The 17466-nt window shown below is 52.4% G+C and overlaps 1 protein-coding gene across 2 annotated transcripts in view; it reads right to left on the reverse strand.

The window, feature by feature from the left end:
• Positions 1 to 16919, reverse strand: part of ZFHX3 (zinc finger homeobox 3) — a 157718-nt gene extending 140799 nt beyond the window's left edge. For both annotated transcript variants that reach the window (XM_036346029.1, XM_036346031.1), the window contains exons 1-2: positions 14171 to 16919; positions 8651 to 9147 (exon numbers count right to left, since the gene is read on the reverse strand). In XM_036346029.1, coding sequence (XP_036201922.1) covers positions 8651 to 9147; positions 14171 to 16877 — 3204 coding nt within the window. In that variant the 5' untranslated portion in view covers positions 16878 to 16919. The remainder of the gene's footprint in view (positions 1 to 8650; positions 9148 to 14170) is intronic.
• Between the last annotated feature and the right edge of the window lie 547 nt (positions 16920 to 17466).

A 17466-nucleotide genomic window follows, 5' to 3' on the forward strand; every position in this document is an offset into this window, starting at 1 on the left:
AGAGAGAGAGAATATGAATGAGACCCGCAGTCTCCATTAAGGGACAATAAGAAACTCGAAACTCGGTCCCTTTCCCAAGCCCGTCTCTCCTAGAGCCGCCTTCGTCCCAGTGAATTGGAGGAGGGTAATTAATCCTAGAAATCCGGCCCTGGGGAGCACGCTGGAGAGGAACAGGGAAAGGTGAGAGGAGGACATGTCATCCCCAAGACTTCACACGCCTGGGAAGGAGAACTGTCTCTCTGTCCCCTCTTCTTGCTCCTGGGTGCTTTCGGCAAACACCGCGGTGTACCTGGACTGTTCAAGAGGCGCCCCACTAGATTTAGAGAACCGGGTACCATAAACGTGGCTTTTCACATCAGCGAGAGAGGATGGCTTCTGAAGGAATTATTGGACAATCAACCATCCAATTTGAAAGAGAATGCAGCTCTAAGTCACACAATACTCAAAACAGGAGCCCTATAGCACCCCCACAATGGCCATTCCTCGTGGGTTAAAGACACAGCTGGGGCTGTGGGCGATACTGAGGAAGATATTGATCAAGTAATGCCCATCGCCTAGTTTTGAGCCCTGACTCCAACAACACTCACTAGCTTATGCCTCGGTTTCCCCATCTGAATATAGGCATATTAACAGAAGATGAAATCAAATTAATACATGGGAAGCCGGGATAACAGTATCTGGCTTGTAATAAACACTGCCTAGGTGTTAGCTGTCACTTTTATTATTTTATAATTTAGAAGAAGAAAAAAAGCTTCCCCGAGAAAAGAGAAAAGTTAGAAGCATAACAGATTGGACGTCACACAAGTGAAAAGTTTCTGTATATTAAGATGCACCATAAGCTGAGTGACAGATGCAGCACAATGGGGATGGGTGGCCGCGAGGAACCAAGAGCCCTCGGAAATCAACCAAGTAAAGGGACAAAGGGACAAACCAAGAAAAATAAAGGGCAAAGGCCACGAGCAGGAGAGCCGCTACAGAAACACAAATGGCCAATAAACACAAGAAAAAATGTTCACCGAACCTAATCTCTAGAGACCCAAGTTAGACCAGCTGTTCTGGGATGAAGAAAACAGAAAAATAACATCGTGTTGGGCACCTGTGCGGGTTCGAGGGTTATCTAATGGGGATGGTGGGAGAGGGGTGGTTACCTTCTTTCTGAAGAGCCAGTAAGAAGTAGAGTAACTACTGCTACTGCACCTGGAGCCCAGTGAGCCCACTTCTCGGGACAGCCCAGGTGGAGAGATGCATGTGTACACTTGGTCCCTACAGCAAAACACTGGAAACAGCCTAAACACATCAAAGGCTAGTTTGTCTTGTACTGTTTGTTTCTTCTTGTTTTTTAATGGGATCAACTTCATTTTTTCTAAAATACTATTCATTTAAAGAAAGTTCTAAACTGGAGACCTGGCAATGTTTGGTAAACCTGTAGCAGAGGAATGAAGATTTCTGCTAAGTTTTCAGGACAGTTAATAAATGGAATAGTATGTAACCACAAAAAAGTGAACTAGATCTATACGTGCTGACCTGAAATGATGTTCATGATTAAAAGTTATATGAAAAGAACAAGCCAAGAGCATCCTGTATAATAAAAGCCTAATATGCAAATCAACCAAATGGCAGAACGACAGGTCAGTGGGGGGTGGGGCAGTGAGTAGGCGGCACCAGGCCAGCCAAGGCGGGTGCCAGCAGGCAGAAGGAGGGGACAGCAACCAGGGGGCGGCGGCGACCATCAGCAGCGGGGCGGCTGCTCGCTGCCGGTGCCTGATCGGCCCACTAGTCGCCTCCTAAGCCGTCAGTCGGACATCCCCCGAGGGCTCCTGGACTGTGAGAGTGTGCAGGCAGGGCTGAGGGACGCCATCCCCCCAAGTGCACCGGGCCTCTAGTGTGTCTATAAAGGTTTTTAAGTGAACAGTGTGTATATGTACATAATCATGTACATCAGTATAAACACAGAAAAAGAAGGATACAATTTAAATAGAACAGTGATTTGCTTCTGGAAAATAGAGTAGGAGAGTAGAAAAAAAATTCCATTTAAAAAATTATTGAAAAATACTTTTAAAGATATCAGAAAGGGCTCAGGTTCAATTTTGTAAAATGCCTAAGTTATACGAAAAGAAGGAAATAAAAATATGTTGTATGTTCTGGCTGGTGTGGCTCAGTTGGTTGGATGTCATCCCATGCACCAGGAGGTTGCCAGTTTGATTCCCCATCAGGGCACATGCCCAGATTCTGGGTTCAATCCCTGGGTCTGGGCAGGTGGGGGGGGGCAGCTAATCCATGTTTCTCTCTCACATCGATGTTTTTCTGTCTCCTTCTCTCTCTCTCTCTCTCTCTCTCTCTCTCTCTCTCTCAATCTAATAAAAACATATTTTTAAAAAATATATGTATCCTAAGATTAGGCTAATATTTATTTTCTCTTCCTGAATTGTTCAAATGTTCTCCAGTGAACATATTTACACATACTAATTATTTTTACCATAAAAATAAGAAAAACACATTTTATTATTAGCTTACATTTGCGGTACCGTATTATGCTAGTCTCATAAGAGATAAATAAGAACATAGTGTTTTCACAGGGGCTTACCTTTACCATCCACAAAAAAGAGAAATTCACAAAAACAAGAGAGTAAACAAAAATACCAAAAGCTTTTAGAAAAATGAGAAAAGTGTTATGGTTAATGGTTGTAAAACTAATTTTTCCACAGGTGGCATATACAGCACTGGACTTTTAAAAAACAGGCACATCGAGTAAGGTTTCAATTCCATTATGTGGTGTCAGAAATGTAGAGCCAAAAGCTTGTGCTTAAAGCCAATGGGCAGAATGAATGTGTTGACAAAAACAGTACCCATTGGGGGGGATGCAGATGAAGGTGGGTGGGATGGTTCTGGATGGAGGTGAGGACAGGGCATCTCTGCAGTGTGGAGCCAGCCTTGCACTGCACACACTGACGACAGGATGGCCATCGTCACCATAGCAGTAACGGATGAACTTGTTCAGGACAGGGGCGCTCTCTCTAAAAAAAATATCTTTTCATCTCCCCAGAGTCCCCCTGACGTTAACTGTGGCCAGAAACCCTGCCTGAGCTAACCGGGGCTCCCCGGCCATGACCCGGGGACCCATGTGCAGCCTCCCAGCCCAGCTGCAGGAGCCCCACCTCCGTAAGGCCAGCCATTAAGTGGGGGAAATGAACTTCAGACCCACAGCTGCTCCAGGAGACGGAGGGCATGAAGGCTAAATGTGCTGAAATTTACCCAAACATCTGGCCTTTCACACCTTCTAAATCAACCACACGAAAACATTCCCTTCCTTTCATTTTTGGTTGAAGGCATCAAGGTATGAGGAGAAGAAGGCAGAAGTATGCACTTAAAAAAAAAAAAAAAAGTCATCCTAATGAGAAAACAAGGACTGAGGAAACTGGTTCCAGAATGACGATATGAACCAGATGACACTCACACCAGCGCTTCCAACACTGGCCACGCCAGGGCGGAGAGGACCAGGAGGGCGGGGGGCTCGCCGGAGGATTTATACACTTTCTTTCCAAACCAAACAAAGGCCACCAGTCACAACCTCTGGGCATGAACCACGCAGCTGTCTTCCTAAAACCCCAACCCAGCCTCCCTGCACCCAGACAGGCGCATGAGGGATGCAGACTGCAAACCAAATATCTGACGTCTATATTCTGCAATATGTCCATGCAGCCTATAGTGAGTCTACGGCCCTGCTTGGGGTGTGAATGCCAACAAGTTTCTTACCCGTCAGGGAAAGAACGGAGAAGACAGATTCTAGAGTAATGCAGAGTCTGACCAAGGGGCTCTTCCTGCCTTCCCTGGCCTTGCGTCACCCTAACGGGATGGCAGAAGTGAAAGTCTGGGTGTGTTTTTCCGTCAGTCAGTGCCGAACTCCTACTTTTAAGCCAAGTCGAGTTGGCATCTCGCTGTCTGTTCGCCTCGCTGGCCCAAGGCAGCCCACATGGGGCCCAGACCCAACTCGGTGGTAGACAACCGTCTTTGTGTCTAATTTAAGATTAATATGAAACCTTCGGGCTTGGCCCAATCAAAGGAACTTCAGCTGGGAACTGTTTGAGTAATAGATTCTGGTGGGGTCTTAATCTATCTGCTCAAGTTGATGGATTTCCATTCCAATGACTCTCAGGTGAAGAAAAACATCAAAGTGGAAACCAGATTCTAATAGTTGGCAGGTGTGCACTGATCGCCACCTGCCCTTTCTGCACCCTCCTCCCCCAGCAGAAAACACGGCATGTTTCAGACAGCTCGCCAGGGACGCCGCGCAGCAGCGCCGTCCAGATGAGCACGGGAGAGCTCACACTAGCCCCGGAGCCGCACACTGGACTCGGGGTCTCGGCTAAGCATGGCGCAAGGGGCAGGTGTCTGTCAGCACGGCGGTCCCCCCTTGTCCGCAGTTTCAGTTTCCTACAGCCCACCATAGTCCAAAATTATTAAATGAACAATTCCAGAAATAATCCATAAGTTCTAAATTGCACGCTGTGCTGAGTAGGGTGATGAAATCCCCCATCATCTCCTCCAGCCGGTCTGGGATGTGAATCATCCCTCTGTCCAGCACATCCTCGCTGTACACGCTCCCCACCCGTTAGTCACTTCGGCTTGGCCATCAGATCAGCCGCTTTGGCATCACAGGGCTTGTGTTCGAGTGACCCTTACTTAGTGCCACATCCATCTCCTATCACAGCATATTGTTTTAATTGCTCTCTTTTAGTATTAGTTGTTGTTAATCTCTTATTATGCCTAATTTATTAAGTTAAACTGCATTCTAGGTATGTATGTATAGGAAAAAACTTCGTGTATTCGGGCAACCACTGGGGGTCTTGGAACGAGCATCCCAGTGAATACGGAGGGAATGGGGAGGCTGATATATCTGCCGCTCCCCTATTTCAGATAAGTGAGGGCACCCACACCTCCGTGGCAGGGAGGGTGCAGGTCCCACACGCACAGGGTGAAGCAGCAGAAAGGTGCATGCTTCGTGCTCTAGAACTGCAGCCCTACTGAGAGACCAGCACCTTTTCCATAGCACCCTTCCACTCGGGCTCAGCTGAGTCGCTGTGGAGAGAAACCAAGAGCCAGCCGCTAAGCTGGATGGCCTGCCTGCTGTTCTGATCCATCGCGATGTCCCATGTTCCGGTGTGAGGATCCGGAAAGGTGACCACTAGGGGCTGGGCCAGTGTCACACAAAACTCACACCAGGCACTCAATCGTGAGCTCTCCACAAAAGTGAGCTTGCAGTTCAGAGAAAAGGGCACATTGTCTGTCCGCTGTCTGGGCCCCTACACTCCCAGCCCCACACCCTTACACTCCCAGGAGGCAGGGAGGGAGAACTCATGGAACATCAACCTCCATTTAAAAACTGCTCTCACACAATAATCAAAACTAGACAATTCCAGGCAACAGAGATCATGTCACTCGGTTCTGGGTTTTTTGTTGGTTTGTTGGTGTTTTTGCAGATGAGTCCAACTCTCTCTCGTGCCTGGATTAGAAAGTCTCTCACATTTTCAGGCAGTTCAGTCCCAGAACAGCAACCTGTGTTCTGGCGTTTATGACACCCGGAGAAGTGACTCTGGACCGGAGTGAGGTCAAATGACAAGCCGGAAAGCCACGCCTCCGCTTGCATCTCCCGAGGCCGCTGCTCTCTCCTCCAACATGAAAAAGGAAGAGGAGGGAATAAAAGCCTCAGTTGAAAGAGAGGGTGGGAGGCCTATCAGGAAGTCCCATCCATCATGGCCACTTGAGTAGGTGCAGCAGAAAGCAAGCCAGGGAGTCTCCCTGACCGATAATGAATAATTTGCCAGGCAAGTGGGGTGGGCTGGGGTGGGGTGGGGACTGGGAAGGGGTGAACCAGGAGGGCTGCGCGAGAAGCGGGGCGCCCTCCCCGGTCAGGAGCATCTGGAGCTGTTTCTCTAGCAGACAGTAAAGAACTCGATTACATCCAGTTAACTGTGCACTAAACTGATTATGCATGTGCTGGGCTAATGGATTACATTAGCAAGAGGAAAAATAACATGCAATCAATCTCCATTTACTACAGGCCACACCAGGGCCGAGAGAAAAACTCGCTCTCAAACCACCTCCAGTCCCACCCCGAAGCCCCGGGACCCTGGGAGAGGGAGCCCCTCGGGGGCAGGGGAAGTTTGTCTTCGTCTCACTGGGGGACGGAACGGCCAGGTGAGGACGCTGCAATGACAGGCCTGTCCCTGTGGCAGCCCCAAGTGGGCGAGAGAGCGCCCTACCCCCTCCGCAGAGCCCTGCAAGCAAGGACAAACGACACCGGACTGATGACACAGGGAATTCTGCCCCGAGTGTAGGGGCTGGTCGCGCCCAGGGTGTGCCAGCCAAACGCACTGTTGGGGCACCTCTCTTTCAGGCACTGGTTCCCATGTGCCATCCTGCATCCCAAAACCTATGGCCCTTCCACCTGCACCGCCCTTTTTGAGCGCCCTTTAAAAAAAAGAAAAAAAAAGATGGCCCAGCTGGCATGGCTCAGTGGTTGAGCATCGACCTATGAACCAGGAGGTCACAGTTCGATTCCCAGTCAGGGCACATGCCCAGGTTGCAGGCTCGATTCCCAGTATAAGTGTACAGGAGGCAGCTGATCGATGATGATTCTCGATCACTGATGTTTCTCTCTTTCTCTCTTCCTCTCTGGAATCAATAAAAATATATTAAAAAAATGTTTAATGAAAAAATAAGGCCAGGGAGGAGGATGGAGACACACACACAGTTTCCCTCACATCCATCCGGCAAACCGCCTCAAACCCCACTCTCGGTGTGACTCGTGGAAGTGGTTCGGGTCCCAAGAGGGGATATTCTCAGCAAATCCTCCTGGCCCCCGGCCCTCTGGAAGCAAAGCCGAGGGCCTGGTATACTCTTACTGGAGGACGGAGCGTGGAGTTAATCACCACTGTGCACATTTTATAATTTGAAGAGCAATTTTTCCCTTGGATGGAGGAGACTGGCTTCATGCCACCTCTAAACGAACTTCATCAAAGTTGCACACAACCTTCCGTGGCCACACCGAGTCCTTTGTACTGATTTTGCTCAGTGGGGTCCTTTGGAAACTTTTTTCCACTGGTTTTTCCATCAGGTTTTCTTGACCACATCGGCACCACCCTGTGGCCAGTTAAGACCTCCAATTTCAACTCACCACAAAGAGCCTTTTATTTCCAAGGCAGCACAGCAGTAAGCCACCCAGCAAGGTTCTTGATCACTTAGGACAAGGGGGCTGGCAACATGGTGTCCAGGCCTTCCCCATGGCACCAGTCGAGCCCCTCCATGCCGGAGTCAGCTGTCACTCCAGAACACTCTATTCCCACTGCCTCGTTCCTGCTTTCTCCTCCTCTCCCTAAAATGGGTTCTCATCCAATGCTACACAGGCCTCTCGCCAGCCTGAGAACGAGCAACTGTAAAACGCGTTCCAGGCATCAACGTCCCAGAGACCACGTGGGGAGGGTCGGAAGTCTTCCCCATCAGAGTCTCTACTGAAAATCGCAAGGGGATGACGGCAGCTCAGGATCAGCAGAAACTCGACCCTCCTTGGCCCAAAGACCTGAGACCCCATGTGAAAGGAACAAGGAGAGACTGACAATACAGGGAGGAAAGGGGAAGAGGCAGTGAGGGCGTGGATGGTATGCGGAGGGAGGCTGGGCAGATTTATGGCGATTTGTACCTGACTGTTCATACTAAAGCCATTACGGGATGATTAGAGAAAAAGGTGAGGCTTTAAGTCCAGTGAAAATCAATAGAAGTGTCTGGAGCAATTCTGCCGTGAGAGTGAGAGGACTATTTACAGTATCTGAACACCAGCTCCTCCTTACAGTCTATGGGCGGAGAGAGAGCCGGGAGGGGTCAGGGAGGGGTTAAAGGAGCAGGAAGGAGGAATGAAGGAAGGGGAGAGAGGACAGAACAAGAGGAGGAAGATGGGAGAAGCCTGGAAAAGGGAATAAAAATACATGGAAGAGAAAGGAGGATTGGGGGAGACCGAGGGAAAGAACAAAGGAGCCCCCTTGCCTGACCCCTGCTTCCCCCGTAGCATTTCCCCGTCTAGCCTCCTGTCTAACTTATCCATGGTGTGTAGCACACATTTCCTGGGGGAGGGCAGGGATTTTTGTCTGTTTTGTGCATGGATGCAGGCACGTACCCAGAACAGTGCCTGGTATACAGTAGGTGTGTATATGCTGAGTGAACAAACAAATGAATGAACAAACGTACACAGCACCCAAAGAATATCCAGGAGAGATTTTTTTTTTTTTTTTTTAAAGGGAGCGATGAGATGGGATGGACAAGGGGAGCGAAAGCTCCTGGGGGAGGGGGAAACCCAGGCGCACAAAAGGCAGGACTTGGGAAACGGTAACTGTGAGGACAGAAGGAAAGTCAACTGTAGAGACAGTCGAAGGGTAAGGGGAACAAAGTGATAGGACTGGGCTCCCGCCAAAAACACCTACCCCTCTAAAACGGGGCACCCCACGGAGAGAACCCTCATGTACCAGCCGAAGCCTGCCACCCACTGCAGCTGCGCGAGGAAGCGGATGTTAGCGCCCCTTCCCGCACCGGTCACCCACCCTCGCCCATCTCCCAGGGAGCCGACCCGACCCACTGCTCCCCGAGACAGCCCGGGCCTTACCTTGTACAGCTTCAGGCTGGCCTCGTGCCTGGAGTTGACCGTGTGCAGCCGCAGCTTCTCCAGGCTGTTGGTGTAGTAGTCGCAGGCGTTGCACTTGAGGTGGACGGGGTTGCCGATGGCCACGCACTTGAGCCGCCACTCGTTGGCTTTGCCGCCCTCCTTGATGTGGGCCACCAGCTGGTACTTCTGCACATGCTTGTCCGTCTTACAGTGCAGCTGGAAGTTGGCCTTGAGCTGCGTGTTGTAGCGGCAGAGCTTGCACTGGTACGAGTCCCCCATCACGGCTTTCCACTCGTCCTCGGGGAGGCTGCGCTCCACGTTCATGTGCAGCCCCAGCAGGTCCAGGTTGTCCGTGGTGAACTTGTTGCACACGGCGCACTGGAAGAGCTTCAGCGACGGGTCGTTGGTCTGGATGAAGCTCTCGCCCAGGTTCATCAGCTCCTCTGACACCAGCTGCCCGCCCCCGAGCCGCATGTCGAGGGGGATCTCACCGCCCACTGTGGGGAAGGAGAGGAGAGGAGAATGAGCGGCCAGGCTCACAGCTGCAGCCATACCCGGGCACCTCCCTGCCCTCCGCTCCCCACCACCTGGGTTCAAGCAGAAAAAAGATCACATTTCAAGTGCTGCAAGGTGCTACTAACTGGAAAAACCACACACACACACACACACACACAAATCACCTTCATGCATTCGGATCTTTCTAAAATCTGTGAAAGGCTTTATGGGTGCTTTTGTGTTCCTTTGGAGAAGAACACCTAGAAAGAGGCAGGAACCATAATCTCTGGAATATTTCCATTTAGCCCCTCGCTTAGATGCAAGGAAAGATAGATATAAGCATCATTCACTGGACATAATAGGATCTGAAACTTCAGAACCTGAAAAGTTGGAAATGAGTTACAGCTGCAATCTGTAACACCAAGTCTTTATGGCGAATCAGATCTCATCTAACGCAGCGCCATCCAGGAGAACTTTGGGCGAAGATGGAAACGTCTGTATCTGCATCCTCCAACATGGCCATCATGACCACAGGTAGCTACTGAACACTTGAAATATGGCTAACGTGCAACCAAGAAACTGAAATTTTATTTACCCTTAATTCGTTTAAATTTAAGTGGCCACACGTGGCTAGTATTGGTCAGTGCAGGTCTAAATCTGAGATTTCGGGAAAGATCTCCTTATCACGTCCCACTGACCAATGTCCCATCTGCCCGTCAATGGTGCCAGCTCCTCCCACACCCCCCGGAAGTGCCATCTTTTCCCTTTCTGAGCCCCATGCTGCGTGAAACGGAGGTCTAATGGCACATTCTCCTTGGCCATAAGTCAGCCTCGGACAGAGCCACATGCTGGCCAGTGTCCCTACAGGGGGCTTCCTCTTTAGGGCAGGGCCAGCCTTCTCCTCGCTGAGCCTCCAGCAAGTCCCTCCACAGATGCCCACACGTCCGCTGTGCCAGGCAAGGGTGAGAAGGTCTGAGAAGTGAACTGGAAAGTGGATGTGGGATCAGCAGTGAAATGCAAAGGTCAGTTCACAGTCTCCATCCACTCCGCCTCCAAAAAAAAGGGGGGGGGGCCTGAGAAAGCTCAGCAATTTCCTCCCCACCCCTGTGATGTTTTGGTCCCTCACTGCCCTGCATAAACCAGGGAGCGGCTCTCACTTACCAGCAGCAAATTAATGCTGCACGCTCTTATTCGTATCACGAGAAAGGCTGGCGAAGAGCAGCCTTCCCTCCGTTCCTCAGAAGTGTACAGTCAAGCATGATGCTGGGCACCGGGCTTCTATTTTCTGCCTCTGCCCTGAACACGTGCACACTTGAGCTATGGTCGCCCCTGCCTCTCCCCAACTGATATTTAAACTTGACCTTTTACATGTGGTCGGGCTGAGGTTATTTTTCTTTTAATGACCGATTAGAACCCAAGCTAGTGGTTAATCCAAGAAAAGAAGTTACATATATTTTTAAATGATTTTTTAAATGTACACTACTCGGGGCACCTCCAGCAGAAGATCAGTGCGGGCTATAAGCAGCAGCCCGGCTGCGTTTGAAGTTCGTGGACAGCCTCGCAAGCCACCAAAGTCTGCACGGGGAGCTTTCTGCTTGTCTCCTCTCTTGCCATCTCCCCTGGTGAGAGGAGCCATCATGAAGACATTCTTTTTAGGACGAGAGAGAAAAAGAGGAGGAAAAAAGCCTAAAAGCTCTGCCCCCTCCTGGGGACCGTGACCAAGCAGCATCCATGAAATGTACGCGGTGTTCAGTGGAAGCGGAAACTGCCGGAGGGGGAGGTGAGGAGCAAGCACATATTTGTTTCTGATGCCAACCACCCGAAGCACCAAACCTTCTCCACTTTTTAAATGTAACCTCGGCTTATCAACATCGCTCTAAGGAGGAATTCGACTGTCACTTGGATGCTTGCGTGAAAATGAGAAGTCCTCGGACACACGGAGGAGAAAGTCCCTATTCCCACTCCAAGCTCTTAAAACAAAATGCAAATCCAAGACAGAAGCAGAGAAGCCATGAGCTGAGGGGGACTGACTGGAGCACCAAACCTTGGAGAAACAAAACCACGGCTCAGAATCCTACTCATCCACAGCACTGGCAGGAACTAATTCAGGCCCGAAAAGTAGAACCTGCCCGAATTCACAGGGATTAGGAGGAGAGCCCCAGTAAGGGAGAACTTAGCAGGCGCTGACTTTTGAACCACGCTGGATAGATGGTCTTGGAAAGGAATGGCTGCCCCCTCCCCACATGCACCTGACTTCAACATGGAAATTTAAATCCAGGCACAAGAGCCTGCCCATCAGCACATCATCAGAGGCACATTGTGGGAAAAGATACCTTCTACCAGCCGTGGGCAAACTACAGCCCGTGGGCCGGATCTGGCCCGTTTGAAATGAATAAAACTACTGAAAAAAAAGACCGTACCCTTTTATGTAATGATGCTTACTTTGAATTTTTATTAGTTCACACAAACACTCCATCCATGCTTTTGTTCCGGCCCTCCGGTCCAGTTTAAGAACCCATTGTGGCCCTCGAGTCAAAAAGTTTGCCCACCCCTGGTCTAGACTCAAAGGCAGCAGCAGAGAACCTGGAAACCCCATGCAGGCGGCCTGTGGCTGGCTGGCTGGCTACTTGGGGAGCACAGGGACCCGCCACGAGCTCCCGGCTTCCCAGTGCTGTGCTCAACTTTAGAATGGAAGGGGCTGTTTGGAAGGATATTGAGATGGCCTCAGTTCTATACCTTGTCTGCAAACGGTGGCAAATCGCACCAGCCCAGACCAACGGTGCCGACCCTTTCCTTAAAGGCCCCTAGAGAGCAAGCATCCCAGATCAGCATGTTTGAAATCACCACAGAGAAGGTTCTGGCAAAGGAAGTATGAGAATAACTTTGCAAGCCGGAGTGGGTTTCACCAAAAACAACTGCCCCCTGCAGAGCCCAGGAATATCTAATAACCTACGGCCTTCCCTCGAATGGCCTACAGAAACGTCAGTGGAGCTTCAGAGAGAACCAAAAGAGAGGGCTCTTCTCATTTGTATATATCCGTGTCTACTGAGGTCCCCAAACTTAAACTGCAAGTCCTCTGGACATGCCCTGTGGTACCTGCACCCACTCAGGTGTTAGCACAAAGCATCTGTGGCTCTTGTCTGATCTTGACCAGCTGCTGTGGCCCGAAGGCAGACGCAGGAGGTTGCAGAGACACACCTCAGCTGACAAGCAGAGCCACTGGAAATTCGGGGGCCCTTCTTGGCTGGCCGGGCTTAGGTCCTTAAAAGGGAGAGCTCTCTTCTCTTTAAGAAATAAAATGCAGATCATCAATGGATGTCCAGAGCATAGAGATTCATTCTTCTATTTCTTTGGCATCTGCCATATGCCCACAATGCATGAATGCCCCCAGGGACTCAGACACTTGGTGTAAAAGCAAAACATTTCTCTGCCTCTCCATGTAAGCCTATGTCAGAATTACTGGTTTTCAAGGTAATTAAAAAGATCTCACTTCGGCTCAGTATGAACCCATCCATTTTCTGTGTCTTCATTCCACCTACATTATATTTGATTTACTCCAAGATCTGCCTCCTCAAGATTTTAAATCTCCAGACTAGAAAACCCCAATTCCCACAGGCTTAAAAAAAAAAGAAGTCTTAGAGTGCTGATGCCATCCCTTGATGTGCATCCCTGTGGTTCACTCTGGGGACCAATAAGACAGCTTATCCCTCCGCATCCCCGATGAACCAGCCAGGGAGACTTCTTCCAACCACTTGGTAATAAAGGATCAACAGGTCAATGTTCCAAAATAGAAAACGAGATCAAAGCAGCAAGGTCTCAGATTTAAATGCATAGCCGGAAAAACAAATTAACTGTTATGAAATGTAACTCATCAGCAGCAATTAGCACGAAAACACCATGCACATAAAGGTATTCCGGGGTGAGGTTTGGCCCCTGGCACTGACCTAAACCATGCCAGGATAAAGGTACTTGCTGACATTCTGGTGCCAAGAACAACTTATCCCAGCGCCGGGGAGGGGATGCTGCCTAATTCGGGCCATTGCCACTGGTCCCGAGTGGTTAGCGGTCAGGGGATGGAGACCAGGTCCTGCCTGCCCGGGGCACCGGTGGCAGGGGCAGGAGTGGCCCAACCACTCCTCATGAAACTGATTCGTACATTTTCTTGCTGGAAGAAGCTCTCCCCAAAAGCGGTCATGTTTCTCTGTACGTAACGAGTCGTGGTTTCTGGCACCAAGTACTACCCTCGGGTCCCACGCTCAACCCATGAAGCCAGGAAGACCTGGGTTGTTCTTCATGGCAACAAAGGCTCCATCAACCAGGATCTCCCTGACGTTAAAACTTAGCTTTCTTTGATGTAGTTTCAGAATTCGTTCATTTTCATCCATCACACCATTCCTTAGTGTGCCCCGGGGCCATTTAATTCACAAGTATACTAACTGCCAAAAACACATGCAAAATAAGGAAGGAGAGGAACACACCTCTCTCCCTGAGACCTGAGGGAACACACGGGGGAACTGGCGGAGCCCTATCTGGGCGGCTCGCGCTCGGCTCAGAGCCAGCCTCTGGTTATCTGAGTAACGTACACCCCCGTCCCGCGTTCCTCTTATGGAGATGGCTGTTCCTATTTAAAACTCCAGCTACAGTTTCCTGTAAGTTTCAATAAATATTTAATGGAATCCAAAAGTTTTGGATAATTGTGGTAATTTTTCAAATGGAGACAGAGAAAGAGAGAATGGGAACAGAAAGGAAGGTTGACCAGAAGCCAAAAAAGCAGAGGAAACACTTAAATTTTAATCCTGGCCTGCGGAACTGGAGTGGGGTCACGTCTCTGTTCAGTGCATACGACTTTCCCTATGCACACAGGGTTCAAGGGATTCTTGAGAAAAAGCATTGACTGTTAGACTCTCAAGCTGATACCAAAGAAAAAAAAATAATCGACCGAATCCACGGGACCTGGACTTATTCTCAGTGTCTCCCCCCGTTCCAGTCACAGCACAGAACAGACAAACACGGAGTCAGCCTCACCTAGAGCCGGCGTCACGGCGGCCATGGGCGCGGAGGGGTCCAGCGGGAACCCGCTCATCATGAAGGGGGCGTCCGAGGCGGCGCTGTCCATCTTCAGGTTGGGCAGGCTCATGTTCTGGGCCAGGTAGTACTGGTACAGCTCGGCCTCGGCGGGCGAGGGCAGGCTGCCCAGGCCCAGGTGGCGGCTGTGCTGGACCTGCGTCATGTTCTGCTGCAGCAGCATCATGTTGTGCATGTGCTTCTCGCTGGTCATGTGGATGCGCAGGTTCCTGGCCACGTTGGTCTCGTAGTCACACACCTCGCACCGCCAGGTGGGTTTGGTTTTTGGTTTTGTGGGCGAGGGGGCCCCGCAGGAGCTGCTGATGTTGGCCGCCGCGGCCGCTGCTGCCGCCGCCGCCGCCGCGGCCCCGGCCGAGTGGCTGAAGACCTGCTCGCCCCCGCCGTTCTGCAGGTTCTGCATGTTGTTGAGATGCTTGTCGGACTGCATGTGAATGCTGAGGTTGCCTTTGGTCGTGGTGGAGTAGTTACACACCTCGCAGCGGAAAGGCTTGTAACCACACGTGTAGCTCTCGCCTCGTGCCAACCGGGGGTGGGGCTGCCCGCTTTTGCAGTAGACGCAGGAGCCCCCCGGCTCCGGGTGCTTCTCCTTCATGTGCGCCTCCAGCGTCTGCTGGTACTTGTAGTGCCAGTTGCACTTGGGGCACTTGAGGGTCTTGCACGAGTTACGAGAATGCATCATGGTCATGTGGCCGCCCAGCGAGCGGGAGGAGCCCAGGACCGTGTCGCACTTGGGGCACTCCACGCCGCTCCCCGAGGGGCACTCCCCCACCCCAAGCTCGCAGAGGGAGCCCGCGTGCTGGTGATGGGGGACGAAGCCCCCGTCGTCCCCCTCGGGGCTTTCATTTGGTTCTGGTGCTGTGGCATTGTCTTTATTGGCACTTTCGTCGGCGAAGTCCAGCCTCCTGCCGCCCTCTGCCACACTGGCCCTGACGCCCTCACTGTTAAAGCTTAAACGATTCCTCCTGTTCGCACCATCAAAGACAACAAAGGAAGAAGCGGAATTAGAACTAGTAGAAGCTGCGCCCCTCGACAGTGTCTGGAGCACATTAGGCATTAAGGGGGAGTTAGAAATGCTTTGGTTTGAGAGAGCCAGGTCCTTTTTGCTGCTACCTGCCGCGGCCCCGGACTCGTCATGGGGCCTGTCCTCCAGTTCCTCGTCCAACTCGCTGGGAAAGAGTTCTTTGCAACCCTCGTCTTCCTCCTCCTCCTCTTCCTCCTCTTCCTCGTCCTCCTCCTCTTCCGCCTCTTCCTCCTCCTCTTCCTCCTCCACCTCCTCCTCGGCTGGCCCTGCCTTCTCGGAGAAGCAGTCCGGGTCGCCCCCTTCCTGCTTCTCTCCTTCTGCCGCCCCGGAGTCCTTGCCCTCCGGGGATTTGGTCGGACTGGAGGCCAGAGGCCCCAGGGGGACTGAGGTAATGGGGGTCTTCAGGACCGAGCTGGTGAGCCCGCCAAGGTTCAAGAGGGTGCTGGGGGTCAAGATGCCAGCCGGGGGCTGCTCGGGGCCGGCGGCAGAGCCGGCTGGGAGCGCCTCCTCCCCTTCCATCCGAATGCCACTAAATTTACCATAAAAACTGTGTCCGGGACCTATGAGGTTAGCTGTGGAAACTAAAGGGTGCTGAAAGGTTTTGTTTTTTGGTTCCAGGAAACTTACAAGGGGTTCCTTGTCTTTGCCGATCCCTTGGATGATAGCGGAGATGTTCTTATTGCTAAGAATCTTCCGCTCGTCTTCGCTCAGGGTCATTCGATGGTCGTGCACCGCGTGGGTCACGAAGGAGCGGACGTAGCCGAAGGAGAGCTTGCACAGGAAACACATCAGGATGGGCTTCCGCTTGCCGTAGAGCACGAAGCCATCGAACTTGGACAGGTCCACATTGTTGGGAACATCTTTGGATACGCAGGAGCTTTTGGCAGAGCCGTCGCTGTTCAGGTAATCCTTGTTGCTTTTGTGTCGCACGTCAAACACGCGGAAGCTGTGCAGGACGGGGCTGAGCCCCGCCAGGGCTGAGGTATTCGGGAAAGCCGGGTCTGGGCCCTCGAACCACTTCCCGAAGGATGAGGCTATGTGGAAAGTGTTGATGATCTGCGGGTAGACGGGCGCCGCACAGGAAGGGTCCCCCTGCTTGCCCCCCGCCCCGGGGAGGGAGTTCAGAAAGAGCGAGGGGAGGGGCCCGCTGCCGCTGCCGCAGGCGCCCCCGCTCTGGGTCAGCTGGCTCAGGCTCTCCACGATGTAGGCCGAGCCGTCGGGCTGGTAGACGATCTCCCCAGCCAGGTTCTCCACGTCGCTCTCCTCGTCCCCCTCCTCGCTGCTGTCGCTCCCGCTCTCCTCCCTCAGGGGCCGCGGGGGGCGCGCGCTGGGGCAGTGGTGCTCCATGTAGGTCTGCAGGCTGGCGAAGGAGGCCGCGCACGCGTTGCAGCTGACCTCCTTGCCCGCGGGCTCGGCGGGGGGCCCGGCCGAGGTGCTCTCCGCCAGGCGCTCACTGAAGGGGGCCCTCAGGCTGTCCAGGGGCCCGTGGTTCTCGCTTGTGGGCTGCTCCATGCTACTGGGTTGGTCGGGGAGGTGGGTGCTGTTGAGTTCAGTCCATTGCTGGTGCTGAGGGATCCCGCACCCATTGTCCTTCCCCGAGACGACGGGCGAGTCACAGCCTTCCATGGTAAGGCCTGCGTGGAGCTTTCATTGCACCCAGTACGGATCGGACCTGAAGGGCGGAGGCAAGGGGGGAAGAGGGAGAGGGGGAAGAGAGAGAGAAAGGAAAGAGGTTAGGAGGGCCGAGGCTAAGGTCCCGCACAGAGCACTCTAACAGCTTCTGTCCACACCCACAACGGAGACCGCGGGGGAGGCCGGGACCCCAGCACTGGCCCCGTGCTGTCCGACACGCAGAGGGCCAGTGGCCCCCAGGCGTCATGGCTGGGGTCACGGCTGGGGGACGTGGCAGGAGCAGGAGCACAGGCAGGGGCATCAGGAGAATCCCTCTGAGTCTTCAGCTTGTCGGCTGCTCTACCCTGGAGACCAGTCTGGATTTCCGTTCTTTGCAAGCACATTGTTAGCACCAGGACTGAGCGCCGGCCACAGCGGAGGAGGGCCCCACCGAGGACACAGGAGGGCGGCCCTACCACACACAGTCAGCCAGCACCAAGCCACCCCCGGCTGTCCCAGCTGCCTGTGGGCCGGGGAGCAGGGGAGGGACAGACGAGAGGAGGGAGGTTTTGCACCCCCAGAACAGGAAAGGCCAACTGTGCAA

Source organism: Myotis myotis, unplaced genomic scaffold, assembly GCF_014108235.1.
Source record: "Myotis myotis isolate mMyoMyo1 unplaced genomic scaffold, mMyoMyo1.p scaffold_m19_p_19, whole genome shotgun sequence".
NCBI lineage: Eukaryota > Metazoa > Chordata > Mammalia > Chiroptera > Vespertilionidae > Myotis > Myotis myotis.